Here is a 19,993-nt window from a genome sequence, read left to right on the forward strand (position 1 = left end):
TAATTGATTTTAGCTAATGTGCAGTTTGTCTAAATGTACCTTTCTAAGATTCTTTATTTACCACTGCTGGTCCCTTTAGTAGTGACTGGTGTAGTTTGTCATCTGTAATATTGAAGTTCCGTCCAACCTCTTCACCTTTTTCTCATTTTGTTATCATGTGCTTAAACAGTTTACTTTGTTTTTTTGAGTAATCAAGCAACACTCAATACCACACAATAACAAAGCAAAAACAGGGTTTTAGGATTTTTTGTAAATTTATTAAAAATAAAAAGCCAAAATATCACATTGACACAAATGTTCAAGCCCTTTGCTATGACATTTGTAATCTGGCACAGTTACAGCTTATTCTTTTGATCACCGTTGAGATGTTTCTATGCCTGGTTAGAAGTCCATCTGTGCTCAATTCAATTTATAGGACATGATTAGAAATATATTTATTTAATGTATTTATAAAGCACTTTAAAAACAACATCAAGGCTGATTAAAGTCATCTATCTATAGTAGGTCACAGTGTGCAAAAAACAAGTAATGAGGTCAAAAGAACTGCTTGAAGAAATTAGAGACAGCATTTTATCAAAGCATAGAACCCAATGATCATTCTGGACGAGCTCCGAGGCGCCTGTGTGGAGATAGGACAAAATTCCAGAAGGACAACCACCACTGCAACACTCCACTAATCTGGGATTTATGGCAGAGTTAAAGGCCTGTATGGAGTTTGCAAAAAAAGGAACCTAAAGAAATCCCTGATTATGAGAAACAAGATTATCTGGTCTGCTGAAACCAGGATTTGACTGTTTGGCCTTAATTTGGAGGAAACCAGGCACCACAACATCAGCGCAATACCATTCCAGTACTGTAGCTTTATTGGGTGGCAGTATCATGGCAAGGACTGGAAGACTAGACAGGGTTGAGGTTTGAGGGAAAGCTGAAGGGTGTACAGGTATATCCTTTCTCCAGTGTTCTCTGGACCTCGGATTAAGTTGAAGGTTCACCTTCAAGCAGGGCAACAATCCTAAGCACAAAGCAATAACAACCCAGAAACGGCTTAGGGACAACTCTGTGAATGTTCTTGAGTGGCAAAACAAGAGCCAGACTTGACCCCAATAAGACATCTATGAAGAGACTTAAATCTAATTGTTTCCTGAAGGTCTCCATCCAAACTGACAGAGCATAAGAGAAACTACAGAGATTTTGGCAAAAACTCCCCAAATCCAGGTGTGTGAGGCTTGGCGTATCATGCCCAAGAAACCTCCAGGTCAGAGGTGCTTTAACAAAGTACTAAGAAAAGGGTCTGAATGCTTTAATCAATTAAATATTCAGTTTTGTTTTTGTTTTTTTTAAATTGTGAATATTTCTAAAATCCTGTTTTGGCTTTGTCATTCTGTGGGTAATGAATGTTGATTGATGAGGAAAAAATGAATTTCAATGATTTTAGTACAACACTGAAACATTAAAAAATGTGTAATGCTTGAGGGGGTCTGAATACGTTCTAAAAACTCTGTATATAAGTTACATGTAGTTGACTCCAGTCATAAAGGGCAACCATTCCTTTGAATGTTCAATCCATCTTCATCCCTTAAGTAACAGAAAGATTTCAGTGTGACACACTGCATTTATAATATTTAAAAATGCCACTAGAAAAGAAATGATGTAGCAATTTATGGTCCATATGCATGGTTGGTATTTTAGATCAAATGAAAACAGACTGTCTCACCTTTACACTGATTTAGTGGAGGAATGTCAAGTTTAATGCATATGGCTTAGGTAGAGTTCCAGACCAGATCAGAGTTGTAGCTGAGCACACAAAAACAAGTAGATTGTGTAAAAGATAGCCCCAGACACAGACAGACACTGAGACCGCCAGATTTCCAAAAACCACACACATTTTATTTACAGTCCAGCACACTCACAGTGTTTATGCAACACCTTTTGAGTCCGTGTCTCGCCCTTCTGGACTTCTAAGGCCACCTTTCCTCCATTCCTCCCGACTCCGGCTCCCCTGCTCGAGGGAGGCGGCCTCTTTTATAATCACCCGGGTGAGCTCCAGGTGCTCTCTGACAAACTTCCAGTGGCACTTCCTGGTGTGGCGGAAGTGCTGGTCTCCAGGGCTCCACAAACCTCCAGGTGTCCCCCGGTGGTAACCACGGTTAGCCTAAATAGGGTTGAGCTTCCATGCTCGGTTCCCATGGCCCCCATACAGATCAGGGCAGCTGCCCTCTTGTGGTGCAGGGGAGGTATAATCCCTCTCCCGGTCCTTCCAGGCATTTCAGCTGGGCATACGCCCCCTGTCGTCTGCCACAATTGAGATCCACCATAACAGCATTGCTTGTCAGAGACATGCTGACACACTAACAGCACTGAAAGTTCATTTTGGGCACTTTTGAGGTTATTGTGCTTGCGAATGGAGCCAATGAAGTGTTCTGTATTTGTTGTGCGTATGCCGAAGCAGCTTGTTTAGTAATTAAGTTCCTTAGTTTACATCCCCTCCATTTTTTTTTTTTTTTATAATTGATGGATTATATTTAACAATAACAACACTTCAGTACTTTGTAAATTCCTCACTGCATTTCCTGATGGATTCGATAAAGTTAATTTTTAAGTAAAAAAATATCCACAGTAAATCAGTGAATTTGAAGCTAACATGCTGATAATGATAATTCATTTGCCATATAAAATGTCTTGTATTAGGAATTTGTCATTCTTTACATAACCCAACTTACTCTCCAGATACACGCAGAGACAAGCTTGGGGTCAGCTGCTTGTACAGCACTCCAGAGCAATTGCAGGTTAAGAGCCCAACAGACCATCAGTCCTTCTGGCACTGCCAGGATTTGAACTTGCAACCTTCCTGTTCCCAGCACAGATCCTTTAGCCAGAGAGCCACCACTCCATTACACTCCATAACTGTATTCTGTTAAGAGAGTAAAGTTAAACAGTTGAGTTAGGTGAATTAAACTGAGTGGGACTCAAATTTGCCTTCCTTAACTTTACATTCCATAACAATGTCTGATTTATGAAGTTTAGAGGGATGGTTTGGAAATATTTACTAAGATGAAAGTGAAAAATGAAAATGTAGTATGGGTTTTGACAGCCGCATAATACCAAAATGCAAAACAAGACTTATTTCAGAATTGGGAATTGATCACTACCTGTTTATTGTTCTTTTTACAGTAACAAAATATACTGAGATGAAAGGAAAAAATGTATTGCAAAGTGGATGGAAATAGATTTGTGGTCTATAAAATATATCTTAACTGCTGCAAGCATTATGAAATGAACGGGGAGAAAAGCTCAGCATTGTTCTATACTGCAACATGACACTGTGAATGAAACATGATTGGGCTAAGTTGTAGCACATGTGAAGCCACTCTGTTACTACTCGTTTTTATTGTAACTAGTATTTTTTTTTTTCTAGCTCTTATGTTGGCATAAACAACCAACAGATGCCTTGTCAGAATGCATTGACTTTCCCACGTGTTTTTTCTTTTCATTTGGGTTATTTCCTATCTAATGAATCAAATGAGAGTCACTGGACAAGCTTCATATAAAGGTGTTCCTATATTACTGTGCTAAAGTGAATCCAGAGCAAGTTCATTCGTGTTTCTAAACTAATGTACTTGAAAACTATTCCTTATAAAACCTGTAATAATGTTGCTTGACAAAAACCAGAGGGGTCCATATTGGAAGATTTATTGGCAGGCAGCTGATGTTTTGCTGTTACTGTGTGAAGAGTGTAAAGTAACAATTACACCTGCAGGGTTTCATTCAACTCAACAGCTAGACGAGTTGTTGTTTGTCTGCACAAAATTAGGTCTATTCAGTTACATCAATTACTTCAGAGAGATCAGATCTTCAGGCCTGACCTACTTATTAATCGCTGTGTGATAAATGCCCACATGATAGAAGGAACTAAAAAACCGGTAGTCCTGTCAAGACAAGCCCAGCAAAGGAGGCAATTACAGGCATCCTGCTGGACACGAAAAACAGAAGAACCCACAATTGTCTCTGAAATAACTTGAAACTAACAAAAGTAACTGGCACCCATTACGGTTCAGTCTGAATTTAACAAAAACTAAACTTTGTTTTAGAGTTTTGATTCAACAGAATATTTTAAATTGTAATACAAATTAAAATGACAGGGGGAAAGATGTTGGAGCCCTTAACCTAATATTTTGTTGCACAACCTTTAGAGGCAATCACTGCAAAGAAGCAATTCCTATAGCTCTCCATGAGACTTCAGCACCTGTCCACAGGTAGTTTGGCTCACTCTTCCTGAGCAAACTGCTCCATCTGTGTCAGGTTTGAAGATTACCTTCTCCAGACTGCATGTTTCAGCTCTTGTCTTAGATGTTTGATAGGATTCACATCAGAGCTTATGGAAGGCCACTTCACTTCAGTCCAATGTTTTGTTTGTAGCCATTCTTGGTTGCTTTTAGCTATGTGTTTTGAGTCATTAACCTGTTGGAAGATCCATGACCCGTGACTAAGACAGAGCTTTCTGACACTGGTCAGTATGTCAGAATGTCTTGAATTTTCATTGTGCCCAGTACAGACACAAGGCAACCCGTGCTAGATGCAGCAAAGCAGCCACAACACATAACTGAGTCTCCTCCGTGTTTTACAGAAGGTTTTGTGTTCCTTTCTTTTAATGTTTCATTTTTCAGTTGTTGAAATACAGGTGATGTCACTTGCAATAAAGCTCCAGTTTTTCTTCATCTCTCTTGTAGCTTGTCAAATATGCATTTTAGCAAATTCCAGTCTTGCTTTTTTATGTTTTTATTTCAACAGTGGAGTCCTTCCAGGTTTTCTTCCATTGAACCTACTGTCACTGAAAAAGCAAGAGATAGTGCAATCAAACACTGATGGTCTTTAACATTGGAGTTAAGCTTGTATCTCTTTAGAAGTTGTCCTTGGCTTTTTGTCTACCATTCTCACTAGCCTCCTGCCCATTCTGGAGTCAATTTTCCTCTTGTGGCCACGTCCAGGGAGGTTGACTACAGTCCCATGGATCTTAAACTTCTAACTTGCAGCAGTTGTCACAGGAACATCAAGCTGCTTGGAGATGGTCTTCTAGCCTTTGCCTTTAACATGTTTATCTATAATTTTCTTTCTGATCTCCTCAGATAATTCTCTGCTTTCTCTTGTCCATGTTCAATGTGAGAAAAATGATCATACCAAACAGCAACGGTGTTTAAAAAGGCGGAATGATTGATTTCATGGTTGGAAACATGTTAGATACAAAAAGGAACAAAGCAGCTAGTTTAAAAAAGCACTCTAATCCACTTATTTATGATCTTTTCTAGGAGGACTAACAAATATGTCCAGGCCATTTTAGAAGATCTTTGTAGAATATACAATAATTTATCTCTTTTCACACTTATTTTGCATTACTCTGTGAACTATCAATGGCGTACAGGTATACATTGAACAATGACTTTTAATTTAATCACTTTTCAGGAGGTATACAACATTTTTTCAATGAGCTCTAAGGGTATCAATAAATTTATCCATGTCTGAATAACAACAGCTTGGTTCTGCTGTCCGTTTTGTTTCTGTTTTATAGTTTTGTTAAGAAAGTGGCTGACGATTGTAACATCTTAATAGAAGTCTTAATCTTACCTGTCCAACTATACACCTATATCACCTTTTTGTCCTTTTCCTTAGATATTTTTCTCAAAAGCTTTCATGTACGGCCATGTGAACTAAAGGACAAGCTCCTTATTATTAATGAAAAGGATGGAGGACTAACTGATGAACAAATAACGTCTCTTCGAAGGTTAGTTTATTATAATTGGAACACTGCAGTCTGTTGCAATAGTTTTATTTTCCCATAAAATTCAGAGTGTGCTTTGCTTAATTTTTGGAACATTGTAATCTTTAACTAATATTAGAGAGTCTATGGCAGGTGTGCTTACACTGTAATGATCACCAATGCTCAATACAATTGCATTGTAACCATAAAAACATTTAAATTATAAAATATGTTGAAATACAGCGATATTTCATTGCAAGTCATTTAATTATGTGTACCTTTTTACATGAAACAAACTTCCAGAATAATTTTGTAATATTTCATGTGTTTCAAGTGTTATAATATTTGAAGCACCAGTCGTAATTAATCTTTGTATGATTTTAAGGAAAATAAAGTAACTTGATCTAGTGGCAAATATTGTGGTTTTGTTAATGTTCATATGGCAATATCTGTGAGTAAAATAAAAAAAAAGAAATATATTTGTTTGTACATGCTGCATACTGTCTGCTCAGTCCAGACTGCCTGTGTTCATGTCTATACAAATGTCATTACAGTAGTTTTTGCATTGTTATTCTGAAATAAGCTGGAAAAAGAGAAAAACAAGGAAAAGCCCCAAGGTCAGAAAGGATTTAGTATGTTGGTAATGTTCTCATCTCATACGCAGCAAACATCTTTATAATTAGAATGCTGTAATTATGAATTCTGAAGTAATTAACTGAAAACTGAGCAAAAATAAATGCAACTGAATTAAGAATTCCTAGCAAGTTTGCAGCAAGCAGGCTGTCAAGGACACTGTGGTCAGTCTTGAACTAAGTTTCATTTTACTAAACCCTCCCTACAGCATTTCCACTAATGTAGACTATGAAAGTAGTGTGCCTCCTGTTTCCCAAAGTCTATAACCAGCTTCTTGTTTTTGTGGTCATTAACCTTCTTGGTGGTTTGAAATTCTTGTAATTATGGTTAAGCCCAAGTCCAACTCGGGGTGACGTTTAATGATCTGCTCTACAGTGTAAAGCATGAATTACTTTCGGAACAGCTATAAAGCCAGTTTTAAAACTGAACCATTAGTTGAATCAAGCAATAGTGGTGACAATGTGAATTGGTCATCAGGCGTTTACATGTAGAGTGAAACGTATCCATGTGGCACTGTACAACTGTACCACCATGATGTGCTTGGTTAATTTGGCCACCTGAAGATTCACTATGGTGCATAGCAAAAAGGCCAAAAAACTGCAATCAAGTGGAAGTGCAAAAAAGATTTAGCCTGTGTAGAACTTGACCCAGACACAGACAGATGGACATCGTTTGTTGCACCCAACACACGTTTATTTACAATGATTATATTTACAAATAAGTTCAGTGCACGTCCCAGTGCCTCCAGCACCGATCCCCCAAAGTCCAGGCCTCACAGTCTAAATGCCTTTCCAGCTGCCTCCTGTCCTCTCTCCAGCTCCGTCCTTCTTCCACCCGACTTCCGCCACTGAATGAAGGCCCTTATTTAGGAACCTGGATGGGCTCCAGCTGCTTCCCAGCAATCTCCCGCGGACACAACCCTGTGTGGCAGAAGTGCCGGCTGCGCACCCGGAAGCCATTCGGGTGTCCCTGCTCCTCTTCCCCCCAGCACTTCCTGATGTGGCGGAAGTGCTGAGGTCCAGGGTTGTTCAGGCACCAGGGCGCCGCCTGGCAGTGGCCACGGGCCCCTTCAGGGTTGGGCTTCCAAGCCCTCTACCCGTGGCCCCCAACACAACCAGGGCAGTCGCCCCCTCGCGGTCTGGAGGAGGTACAAGCCCTCCTCTGGTCCTCCTGGGTGTCCCGGCTGGTCTCCACCCCCAGCCACATGCGACACCTGCTAAGCACTGTTAATGATAGAGCAACTGTCAATGTTCATATGAGGGAAACTGTGGAAGTCAATACGCCTTGAGCTGTAGTAACCTACATTAACACAATGAGCTTGTCAGTTGTGCAGATCAGGCACTGACATTCTACCTTCTCATGCTCAAATTATGATGTCAAGTTGTGCATTGGTGACTGTTTCAAAAATATATCGCATGAAGAACATGTACTAAAACTGCTTTAGTACAGTAGTTAACATTACACATACATTTCCCAATGTTTATGTTGAAGTTTTGGTATTTACATCTTTCTTTTACACATAATAATGTTTTTTCTTGTTGAAAACAATTCAGCATTTTTGACTTGATTTTCTGAGGGTAAACATAATGCTAAAACACTGTCAATATGTTCCTTGTAAGCATCTCATCAGTAGTAATTAAGTCTGCAATGGTGGTGTCTTAAACAAATTTGACAGTGGATTTGGAGCTGCATTTTCCCACATGTTCATAGGTGAGTTCGAAGTACTGTATATCAGAGTGTTCACCAAACTAATCTTGGCTGTCCCTGTGTTGAGGGTTAATATTGAGGATGTGATGTCTGCATATGCTTGGGTCTGCAATGTGGAAAGTCCAAAACGTAGTTGTAGATGGTGATGATCATACATTCTATTGTTAAATGCTAAGATGTAATCTATGAACTGTACTGTAGCGTAGCAGTTTTGTTACCTAGGTGTGCCAGGATGGTATGAAATGCATATCTTGTGGACCAGTTGTGGTAATATGCAAAGTGGAATTGGTCCAAGCTAACTGAAATACAGTATTATATTTATATGTGCTACACTAGTATTGCATACTCACAATGCGAATGAGTATGCCAGTTGGCAATATTTTAAAGTGGCAACTTTAATTTCTCTTTGCATAGGGATAGATAATGTCTTTTTGTTATAAGCAGGGACCTTAGATTCTCTCAGTGAGATATTACAACATTAATAAAATGCTAGCTATTTAGTCTTTGTGTGTTTTTAGCACACACTGTAATTTGGGCCAGTTGACTCATCTGAAAATCAACCTCATGTGTTCCACAGATGCAAAGGGTTGAATCAAGTGGTACTGCATGATTTTGCAATGGAACAACTTTGCTAGTGTGATTATTGTGGGCACAGAAAACATGAACTGTGAATGTGATTCATTGAAACTTTAGCTTGTAATCTGTTGAATGACCTGAATGAATGGATGTCATAGACTTTAACCATCTTCCCTTTTGTTTTTTTACAGATATTTACCTACTCCTGATGATGTAGAAATGTACAAGTCTTGTAAGAGCTCAGATTCTGAGCTCCATGTTGTTGACCAGTACATGAAAGAGGTAAGTTTTCCATTAAGCAACTTATAAAGTAAAAAATGGATAACACTGCCATCCTAAATAAATGGGCAAAGTAACAAATTAATGGAAACTACTTTCTCTGCAATAAATCTACTTAATAACAAAAAATCTTGTATGTGACATGTGTGGCAGTCAGCCTCGACATCGTCAGGCATAGTGACACAAGTGCTAAGCACACACATTTTTATTACTTTCCTTTTGCCTTTATACCGCACCAAATTGCCACAATTATTTCTCAGTCCTTTTCCTCTCTCTTTCTTTCCTTTTTCTTCCGCCTCCACTACTCTCCTGCAAGCTTTGTCCTCCTTCTCCCAACTCGGGCTCCTTGAACGGAGTGAGGCAGCCTCTTTTATACTGCACCCGTAAGTACCCCAGGTGCACTCTGATCTCCGTTCAGCAGCACTCCCAAGTGTGGCAGAAGTGCTGCATAGGCACCCGGAAGTGCTTCAGGTGTAACGGATCCTTTTTTGGCAGCACATCCGGGTGTGGCGAAAGTGCTGCAGTTCAGGCTTCCAGGACTGTCCAGGCACCCCCTGGTGGTAGCCATGGCCCCCAGCAGGGTTGAGCTTCCAATCTCCAAGCCTGTGGCCCCGATGCAACCCAGGGGGGCTGCCCTCTCCTGTCCCGGGGGAGGTATTGTCTCTCTCCTGATCCTTCCACCATCAAGGTCTTCCAGCCATCTGTCACACATGCTAAGAACATGTACCATCATTTTCAAATATTATGTGCCAATATGGGGGCGCTCAGTCAACCAGAATGTGCTAAGATATGTTCCATCCTCAGACTGACATTAGAACAGTTCAATACAAAATAGCACCACATTCCAGGATTTCCAGGAGTCCTAGCCTGTTAATTTGTTCTAATTTAAAATTTTAGGCGCTTGAACTAGACTCCAAAATTTGTTGTAGAATAAAATCTTGTTCAAAGTTGGCTTCCCAAGTATATCCTGAACTGGACACAAGCAGAACTGAACTGAAGCTTTGCTACTTGAGGGCTTAATTATTTCAGTCCTGCTTCTCAAAACTGTAAGAGGTTGTCCTTTGGCCTCACTGGGCTGGGCACTCCTCCAGTCACTTCCTGTGAATGTCAAGGATTTGTCTTCTTTGCAATGTTTCATGTCCTCTCCAGAAAAGTGAGAAGAACACGCTTTAAGACATCTGGAGTTCTTTCTTTTTGATGGCGTTCCCTATATACCTGACTCGTGCCTCATAAAATGGTGACTGTGACCATTTTAAAAAAGGGTATATTAAAAGGAGATTGCTAGTATTCCTGGTAATTTATTTATGCTTACAATGAATAGGTTTTTCTGACTGTAATCATTTTTTATTGGCACTTTCAGCCTCAAGAAAAGGATAGTCTTCATACCTGTCTGTGAGAAATCACATTATTTAAATAAGGAAATCAATTTTGACTTATCATTTACAGCTCAGAATATCCAAAGCTGCAATTATATATCAGGAATTGAGACAAGATATGCAAAATGTGTTTGGGTCAAAAATAGTACTACATTTTGAAAAGAATGTGTTGATTGCATTCAGATCTTTGAGGCAACATCAACGCTATGACATTTTCTTTTAAAAATGGCAGTTTTAACAAAAATGAGCTCCATCCACCTAGCATTTTCACATTTTTTACAGAAGTATTTTCACCCATACTAAAACAACTGAAAACATAGGCCTATACTGAGCATGGGCACAGCATACATACAGTACAGTACTGGGCAATACAGTACACTGTGATTTCAGCAAGGGTTTAACTCCAATTTGCAGTTGTCAACTGATTTTCTAAATAAGCCCAAAACATAAACCTCATCAACTGTGGTTTAATATCAGTGTTAGAGGGGATGTGATGCCCTGTTGCCACTCAGAACTGGGCAGCCACACGATCAAAAGAATTTCTGTCTGGTCGAAATTTCAGTCGGCTGTTTTATAAAGTGAATTTTCTCAAGCAGTCATGCGCCTTAGAATGTGTTCTAACTTTTCTGTGGGGGATTTGAAACACTGCAGAGAAAACACACCATACAGTAGAAGGTAACAGGAAGTATCTTGAGGATATTCTGATGTCACCGTTAAATTTCCCAAAATTAATTGAGCAATAACCTCAGTGAGTGTGTATAGTCCGAGCACCGAGCACATATGCTCTATTACTGGTAACTCTTTCATGCAGTGTGAGTAGTCACTTGACCATGATATCTAACAATCATACAAAATGCATACATATAAGCAACATAATAGCTCAGTGGAAAGCAAACTCTTCAGTGCTTGCTTTGTTGAAATACATCTTTCTTCCATGAAAGAAAACGAATCAGGTAAGAGACACTTAATAAGAACAAACTAACCAGAGTGCAGTAGAGTGTGTATTTTCATTTCAAAAGTCTCCGGTTCTGGGTAGCATTTCAAAAATATTTGTTTTCATTGACAAAAGGCAATAATAGAGACACGTCTGCCTTTTTAAATAAAAACATATTAATGTAAACAGCGCCTGATATATGATCTGCCCCCATATTATACTCTTTCACTACTTTGACCAAAATAGTTACTATGGTATGACCAAGTCTCATACTTGTATTTTTCAAAAATAGAATATAAATTTTAAAAAAAATTAAGAATTTTATTAAAAAAGGCAGATTAGACTCTAAAATGTACCCCCAAAGACCATTTAAGGTTATTATCTTTCTTAGAGGTTTGACTACCAGCTGTTTAAAGGATTTGGAAAAATAATAGAATCAGTTGAGCAGTTAAATATGTCTAGTATGCTGTTGATTAAGCAGTCTGTTTTTAAGCAATGAAAAACTGTTTTAAAAAATATAACCAACAGTATAACCTGCAGAAACTCTTCAAGTCTTACAGAAAATTTTTAAATGCCATATAAAATAATTATACATGTTATTAGTTTGATGCAGAAGAAAAAAATCTACACTTTAGTAAAGTAACAGAAATTAGCTGTAAACAGGTTTTTGTGCAGCAGCAGCACACTAACCTATTCTGTGCCTGGTATAACTCTAGTTCTACAGTTTTTGTATTTGACTGAGATTTTGTTTGACTTGTTGTTAACATTCTTAAACCCACTTAATTCGGGTCATGGAGGGTCAGAGCGTACCTAGCAGCACTGCACTGGGTAAGGAGTTAGTTAGTTTTAGATTTGGCAGTCGCACAGACATCTTCAAGATTTGTGAAGAAAAGCCAACAGACATGGGGAGAACATTCAGAATCTGACCCAGGACTACAGTAAAAGTCTCATTTAACACTAGAATTACCAGAGCCGACGAAAAAACTCTTAATTCCGTCCCACCTTAAACTGCTTCTTAAATCCCTTCACACTTCTCCGCCAGCGTCCTTTGTTCTCTAAATGTGCTGATAAAGAGAAGCTAGGAGCAGCCGGCTATTCCATCCCCCCACCAATTTAGAACGTGCACAAACTTCTCTCAGCTCATGCCTTGATTGAGTATCTGGGAGTGAAGTGGAGTTTTAGAGTGGAAAAAATAGATTGTTATTTGGAACACACGCATTTCATGTCTGTTCCGTTTTTACAGTAATCTGTGTCAACACATTGTTAAAACAGAAACTTTTTTATATTCTAGTAGTAGATGACAAAATGTAGGCATAAACTATATAATGTATGAAGCCTGAAGTCCAAATAGCAAAGAAACATTTTCACAAGAATAACACAACAATTGCGCTTTTATTCAAAAATATAACTGCAGAAACAAAAAGCCGCCTTAACATGTGACATTGACAGCCATTTCTTGTAACTCCCTCTGTGGTTCAATAGAATCACTTCCTGCTTGGGAATCAAAAGCTCATGAGTTCGATCCTGCGCCGCTCCGTTTTGAGAAGTAAACTGGTTTTAGTCTTACTATTTTAGAATAAAAGTATACATTTGATTTCATTCTGTATGCAATTTATGATCCTTAGCTTTTTTTTTTTTTTAATTCACTTTTCATTCTCTCAGTCGCGTTCAGAATCAATCCATACATCTGTCAGATGGGGTTGTATGGATTGATTCTGAACGTGACTGAATGAAAAGTGAATTAAAAAAAAAAAAAGCTAAGGATCATAAATTGCATACAGAATGAAATCAAATGTATACTTTTATTCTAAAATAGTAAGACTAAGAGCAGTTTACTTCTCAAAACGGTTACAGACTGAAATCAAATGTATACTTTTATTCTAAAATAGTAAGACTAAGAGCAGTTTACTTCTCAAAATGGAGCGGCGCAGGATCGAACTCGTGAGCTTTTGATTCCCAAGCGGGAAGTGATTCTATTGAACCACGGAGGGAGTTACAAGAAACGGCTGTCAATGTCGCATGTTAAGGCGGCTTTTTGTTTCTGCAGTTATATTTTTGAATAAAAGCGCAATTGTTGTGTTATTCTTGTGAAAATGTTTCTTTGCTATTTGGACTTCAGGCTTCATACATTATATAGTTTATGCCTACATTTTGTCATCTACTACTAGAATATAAAAAACGTTTGTTTTAACAATGCGTTTACACAGATTACTGTTGAAATGGAACAGACATGAAATGCGTGTGTTCCAAATAACGATCTATTATTTCCACTCTAAAACTCCACTTCACTCCCAGATACTCAATCAAGGCATGAGCTGAGAGAAGTTCGTGCACGTTCTAAATTGGTGGGGGGATGGAATAGCCGACTGCTCCTAGCTTCTCTTTATCAACACATTTAGAGAACAAAGGACGCTGGCGGAGAGGTGTGAAGGGATTTAAGAAGCAATTTAAGGTGGGACGGAATTACGAGTTTTTTCGTAGGCTCTGGTAATTCTAGTGTTAAAGGATATTATTTCATTCCGTTACTAGCTTTGTATGTCAAAGGTGATTTACCACAGTTAATTGCAACAGTATGCTTAATGTCAACCTTAGAAGGATAATTATCATTCCATTTGATATTTTCATATGCATTATGTTTGCAATCACTTTTAATAATTCTTAATGAAATATAACAGTACAAACCCTAAAGTTTCTAATAGCTGTTCTTTTTTCTCTTTCTTTTAGATGTGTATTATTCCACACTTAAGTCATCGACTTGATTTATTGCTCACTATCAGAGAACTTCCAGTTAGTATGGAAGACCTTCATCCTGTAAGTGAAACATCTCCTCAATTCTTTCTCCTTCTCAGGGCATTCCAGTAAATAAGTAGAAAGTGATGTTGATATAATTAGGTTTTTTAGATCATGGCCACAGCATTGTCATATAAGATAGATAAAACCAAAAACCTCTATACAACATGCTTGTAATTAACCATGTTAAAAATAATAAACTGTTTTCCTTTTTGTATGCGTATCTCAAACCTGATGGTGGTGGAACAGCTACTGTACATAGGGATTTTATTGGCTGTACAACTGTAAATTCTTCTAGTAATAATTCTATTTTGTTTATTTTTATTGTTTTGGGATGAGGGCTTTGAAGAGGCCTCCGGGGATAATTATGTAGGTCTCATAATCTCATAATCCTGGATACTCATCACTTTTAAACTACAAGATGCAATTTGACCAGTTATTTGTTTGCTTTTCTACTAGTTTTCAGCTTTCATAATAGGATTCTGACCAATTCTGAGTACCATATATAAACTTGATTTCTCTTTAAAGACACTGAAATGTGAGCTTAATGGGTGGTGGGCTTTTTTGGTGGGTATTGGGTGTAGTGGGTCGTCATTTACCTCCCTGTCCCAAACCTAATATTTTTGTATGCAAATACACTGGCACTGCAGTTTTTGTATACTTCTTGTACCCAATATGAGTTTTCTAACAATATTTAAATATTTTAATGGAAAACTCTGCAGTTGTTTATTCATGCTGCCATGAGAGAAATTAATCATCTTATAGACAGAGGAAAGTAACTATGAGAGTTAGAAACTGCTGCAATTGGTATTTATCTTTCTTTTTTTTCAATTAAAAATGTCAGTTCTGGCATTTTTTGATTTAAGATATCCTGAGATAATTTGTTTTTTCTCATGAGTTTTTGTGTTGCTCATTTCCATGGCGATGTTCCCCAGCATTCCACAGGATTGTGTAGCACATGATGCCATTGACACAACTGTATAAAGATCAATGTGGACATGTCTGTACTATCCAAGATTGAATAAAAAGTATGTATTATTGGCAATCAGCTGCAATATGTCTTTATAATACCTCACTGGGACTGTAACTAACAAGTCAAAAGCTTTTTTTACCCTTACTTTTTAGTTGTTCTCGTGTGTGTTCATATTATAGTGTGTGTGTGTGTGTGTGTATGTAAATTTATTTATTTATTGAGATTTTGTAAATGTTTATCTATCTAGCATTTGCATACAACAGGCAACTCTGTTTGTGGCGTGAGTGCAGAAAGGGCTTCTTTCTCATCACCCTGCCAAACACATGTTCTTTGTGCAAATTGCACCGAATTGTAGAATGATGTACAGATACACCATCTGAAGCAAGATGTTCTTATAGGTCTTTGGAGGTGATCTGTGGATTGTCTGTAACCATTCTCACAATCCTGCGCATATGCCGCTCCTGTATTTTTCTTGGCCTGACAGACCTGGGTTTAACAGCAACTGTGCCTGTGGCCTTCCCCTAAATCATGGCACTGAACAATCTTTGTTTTCAGATCTTTTGAGAGTTGCTTTGAGGATCCCATGCTGTCACTCTTCAGAGGAGAGTCAAAGGGAATCACAACTTGCAACTGACTACCTTAAATAACTTCTCATGATTGGACACACCTGCCTATGAAGTTCAAGGCTTATCGAGCTAATCCAACCAATTTGGTGTTGCAAGTAATCAGTATTGAGTAGTTACATGCATTCAAATCAGCGGAATTACAAGGGTACCCAAAGTTTTGCACAACCAGTTTTTCACATTGGATTTAATTTCATACAACTAAATACTGCTTCACTAAAAATCATTGTTCAGAAAACACCCCAGTACTCAGATGTTCCTAGGAAATAAGACATAGCACTGTTATCTTTGTTGTTGAAAGTTGAGTAAATTATTATGCAGGCTGAGAGGGGTTGCCAAACATTTTCATATGATTGAATCTATCTATCTATCACATTTCTTGTAAAAGTCTTATTTTCTGACCTTTTTAGATTAACATTTTTGGTAATTTCCTTGGTTTGACAAAAAATATGCTGTGATTACTGGTTAACAATCTCCTCTCCTGGCCCTCTTTCTAAAAACACCTTAATATCTCTTTGAGGAGTCAGTGCAGAAATTTAAACAACTAATCACACAATGGAATCGTTGCCATTTTAGGGTGTATCTGGCAGCAGTCATTTGTTATGCAAAAGCATGTGTGACAATGCCGCTATACCAGCGCTTAACCCGTCACAGACAGACACGAAAAGCACACTTATAAAAACAAAGATGGAACATCTTCCTCATCCCCACAATGCAGGCCAAAGCACAAATCACCTCTAAACAATACTTTACTTTCCCCTTCTTTCTCCTTCACTCCTCTCCGGCAAGCTTAATCCCTCTCCTCCCGATTCCAGCTTCCAGAGTGGAGGATGTTGGCTCATTTTATAAGCCCACCTGGAAGCGCTCCAGGTGTTTGATGACCTATTTCCGGCTGTACTTCTGGGTGTGGCGGAATAACCGCCCGTATGGCTCAGGAGACACTGCAGTGCCCCTGGATCCCAACAGGGTTGTAGAGAACTCCATCTCCCACGGAGCCCTGCAGGAATCCGAGATATCACTACTTCCCATGGGGACTGCCATGTAGCGTCCCAGGGGAGGTGCAGTTCTGTCCATGCTTGCTCCCCCGGTCCCCTCAGTGAAGAGGTGTCCCGTCCATACAAGGACACTGGACATCTCTGACACATGCTTCTGTGACGATGTGGGTTCTGGCTCCACACTCCCATCTGATTTTTGGAAGCACTTGAACCCAACACCGTCGATAACGTAACCGAGTGAGCTAGTCAGTGAAGGCAATAATTGAGCATCTGAGCAAGGGGATGGTTAAAAGTGAAACAGTGCTTTTATTAAAAGACAGTCAAAACAGGTGTTCCAATAAATAGTGCAGTACTCCAAATGTTTCATTAAATAAATAATCCAATAAAAGAACGTGGAGGTAAAACCAATAAATAGAAAAAAACACAATCCTTTAAAAACCAGAGGTTAAAATCTTCTCATGGAAGCAGTCTTTAAAACAACAACAAATCCGGTGCATCGTTTCTATTAGCGTCTCACCTGCTTATCCCGTTTGGGCTTAGCAGTAGGCAAGACGCTCTCTGCAGCTTCCCTCCTCTTACTCCGGCCTTACACACACGCGAGACTGGAGACCTCCCGATCCCTGGCTTCGGTTTGGCTCTCATCCCAGTCCCCGAGACTTGATGTCCACCAATGACCAGGACACACACATTGGGGACTCCACCACCAAGCCTCCCGACTTCCGCTGCCTTTCCGCGGCCTTCTGCAGGTCGTCGCTTTCACCTGGTCACTCCCGCTACCTGGTCATTCAGCGGGAGCAACATCAACTCAAACGCCTGGGTGTTGGCCTAACACCCAGCTTCCTCACAGCTGCCCTCGAGCGCTCGATCGCGCGCTCACCACACGCACGCACCGCCTGCTTCTTCGCTCCCTGTAACATCCGTCCTCTTTTCCTCTCTTTTTTCCTCATCTTGTTCTTTTTTTCATCCCCTCCACAACCGACTCGTGCTTCTTTTTAAATGACGAGGGCCACAGCAGCTGCAGCATTAGCCACGGGACAATCACGAATGTGGGCAGTTCCTCACCTGTGCACTAGGTGAGAAACGCCCACCCTACGGATAGTCCCGCGGCCCACTATCGCCCAACGTCCCCTCGCTAAGCCGCGATCAATTATTTAAAACGAATGGCTTTTGCACAACGAGCTGTGGACCCATAACACCACAGCTTCACTATCCCTTCCTGATGTTAGGAGTGTAATTTAGTTTTGTGAACTTTAAAAGGTGTAACTGTCCACCTTTTAAAGACAGGAATGAATCCCTGGTAAGAGCCAGTGCATTGCCTCAGGGGACAGGATGAACACATCACATTTTAATTTAGTCAATGAACTGATTTGTGTTCTTCCATCACACAATAATGACTAAGGTACACATGTGGTGTGGAAGAGGTTAAGACACCGAGCAGTAATGTAAGAATAGTGCCTTAAGAAACTGAATGTGTAGTATTATCAGGTTGTATGGTATGGATAGCCACATCTTCATTTGGTTTCTTTTTGGCATGTTAAATTGCTTAATATTATTTTTTTAAATACAATATTAGGCTGAATTAACTGCCTGCTTCTCTGGCTTGCATTTCTATTTACTCTGCTACAGGAGAGTAAGTGAATTAGCTAGGTTAGCAGGTGAGGAAGAGGGCATTTCAATAGATTTCTAAACAATAGCATTACATAGAGAATAAAGTTCTGACTATATAAAATTGATATGGCAGTGTCTTATAGATTAAAGTGCAAACTGTAGAAAAATGATACAGTCCATGTTATAAAATAAAGTATGGGCTATATATTTATAGTGCTGATAAAGGTCAGAGTACAAGAGAATTGTATTTATTCCTCTACTGGAGACTGAATGTATTAGTCAGTGGGTAAGGATGGCTATCAATAAGGGATGCTACAGTAGCACAATATAGAATAAAATGTGAGCTGTATATCCCAAGTGCTGTTAAATGTCACAGCAAAACAGAATTAGATACCAGACACAATCTGTATGGGTAAGAAAATGTGTATGTTTTGAGAAGGTTGTCCCCTGTAGCCTTTCCATGATGAGATGAGGTGGAGTGGCGGTGTTGCTTCATCATCTTGGCCTGATAAGTGAAATGTGTAACTTCTTCCCCTGTCCATGTGGGTTTTTCTTCCTAGTACTTCAGGCTTTTCACCCATGTATGAAAGATGTGCTTATTAGAATAATTGGGGAACTAAAAACTAGCCCGGTATGAGTGAGTATAGGAGAGTTCAGATGTGCTCTTGGATTAAAAATGGATGCATCATGCATTTAGTTTGAAAGCCACTACAGGGCTTTTATTCCTTTTGCAGTTTGAGGTCTGAAGGTGTATAAGTTTTTATTGAAATTCAGAACATGGTAGTATACAAACTCTTTTTCCATGCCGTGTCCTGTAATCAAATTGGTTTTAGACAACACTTCTTTTAGCACTTGTGTAGCGGGGCTACATAGTAATAGTATATTCTATGTGTGTGCTGAGTGCGTGTTGTTTTCATCGTCCCATTTACTGTCCGTTTTGTGTACGTCAGTGAATTTTGTCCCCATAAGTGCAGAGGGGAAGGATGATGGAGAGACACCACAGCCCCAGGAAGGAAATCACCTGTTTACACACCAGTTACATCCGGGACATTTTACATTTAAAAAAGAGGAGCAAGAGGCGACAGGGGATAGGCGGAGAGAAAGAGAGAGAGGAAAAGAAAAGAAGACAATTTTTCCATCCATCTACAAACTCATTACTGCTATTCATTACCGTATTCGACTGCCTGCTTTTTCATCTACCGATCATTCATCATGACAGCTGGAGCCGAGAAACCCCGGGGTTGAAGTCATTCCAACCATTGCCAGGACGTTTACGGGGAGGTTGTTTAGTTTTTGGGAGGAAGCGCCATAACACCACAACCAGTTTCTATACCGCCGGACTTTATTTTTTCACCACATTTTCAACTGCCATGTTTTTCAGATCTATGTTACTATTTGTGGTGTGTGCTTTTGTTAATTGTTTGAGGACAAGGGAGGGTTTATTGTAAATATTTGTGTTTATGTATTAATTAGGCACAGGTGGTTTGGGAATAAGTGGTAATTTGTGCACTCTTATACATATTTATTTATTATTGAATGTTTTTCTGCCCTTCATTTTACAATATATCTGTACAATATATCCATTTACTGTCTGTGGTTATTTCGCCATGTCAGGAAAATAAGACATCTTGTAAGGAGTATGGCTTGTTATTAGAGCAGGAAATGTCAGGTATTCCAAGTTATAGTCTTGGTAGTGTAGTGGCCGTTCTGGGTAAGGGGTTGGCCATTACACTAGAATCTGTTGAAG

General features: G+C 39.2%; 1 protein-coding gene across 4 annotated transcripts in view; it reads left to right on the forward strand.

Annotated features, from left to right (window-relative positions):
• LOC120515046 (formin-H) overlaps window positions 1-19,993 on the forward strand; it is a 220,375-nt gene that overhangs the window by 95,095 nt on the left and 105,287 nt on the right. For all 4 annotated transcript variants that reach the window (XM_039735748.1, XM_039735750.1, XM_039735751.1 and 1 more), the window contains 3 exons: window positions 5,665-5,776; window positions 8,860-8,950; window positions 13,982-14,068. In XM_039735748.1, coding sequence (XP_039591682.1) covers window positions 5,665-5,776; window positions 8,860-8,950; window positions 13,982-14,068 — 290 coding nt within the window. The remainder of the gene's footprint in view (window positions 1-5,664; window positions 5,777-8,859; window positions 8,951-13,981; window positions 14,069-19,993) is intronic.

Source organism: Polypterus senegalus, chromosome 14 (assembly GCF_016835505.1).
Source record: "Polypterus senegalus isolate Bchr_013 chromosome 14, ASM1683550v1, whole genome shotgun sequence".
Lineage (NCBI taxonomy): Eukaryota > Metazoa > Chordata > Cladistia > Polypteriformes > Polypteridae > Polypterus > Polypterus senegalus.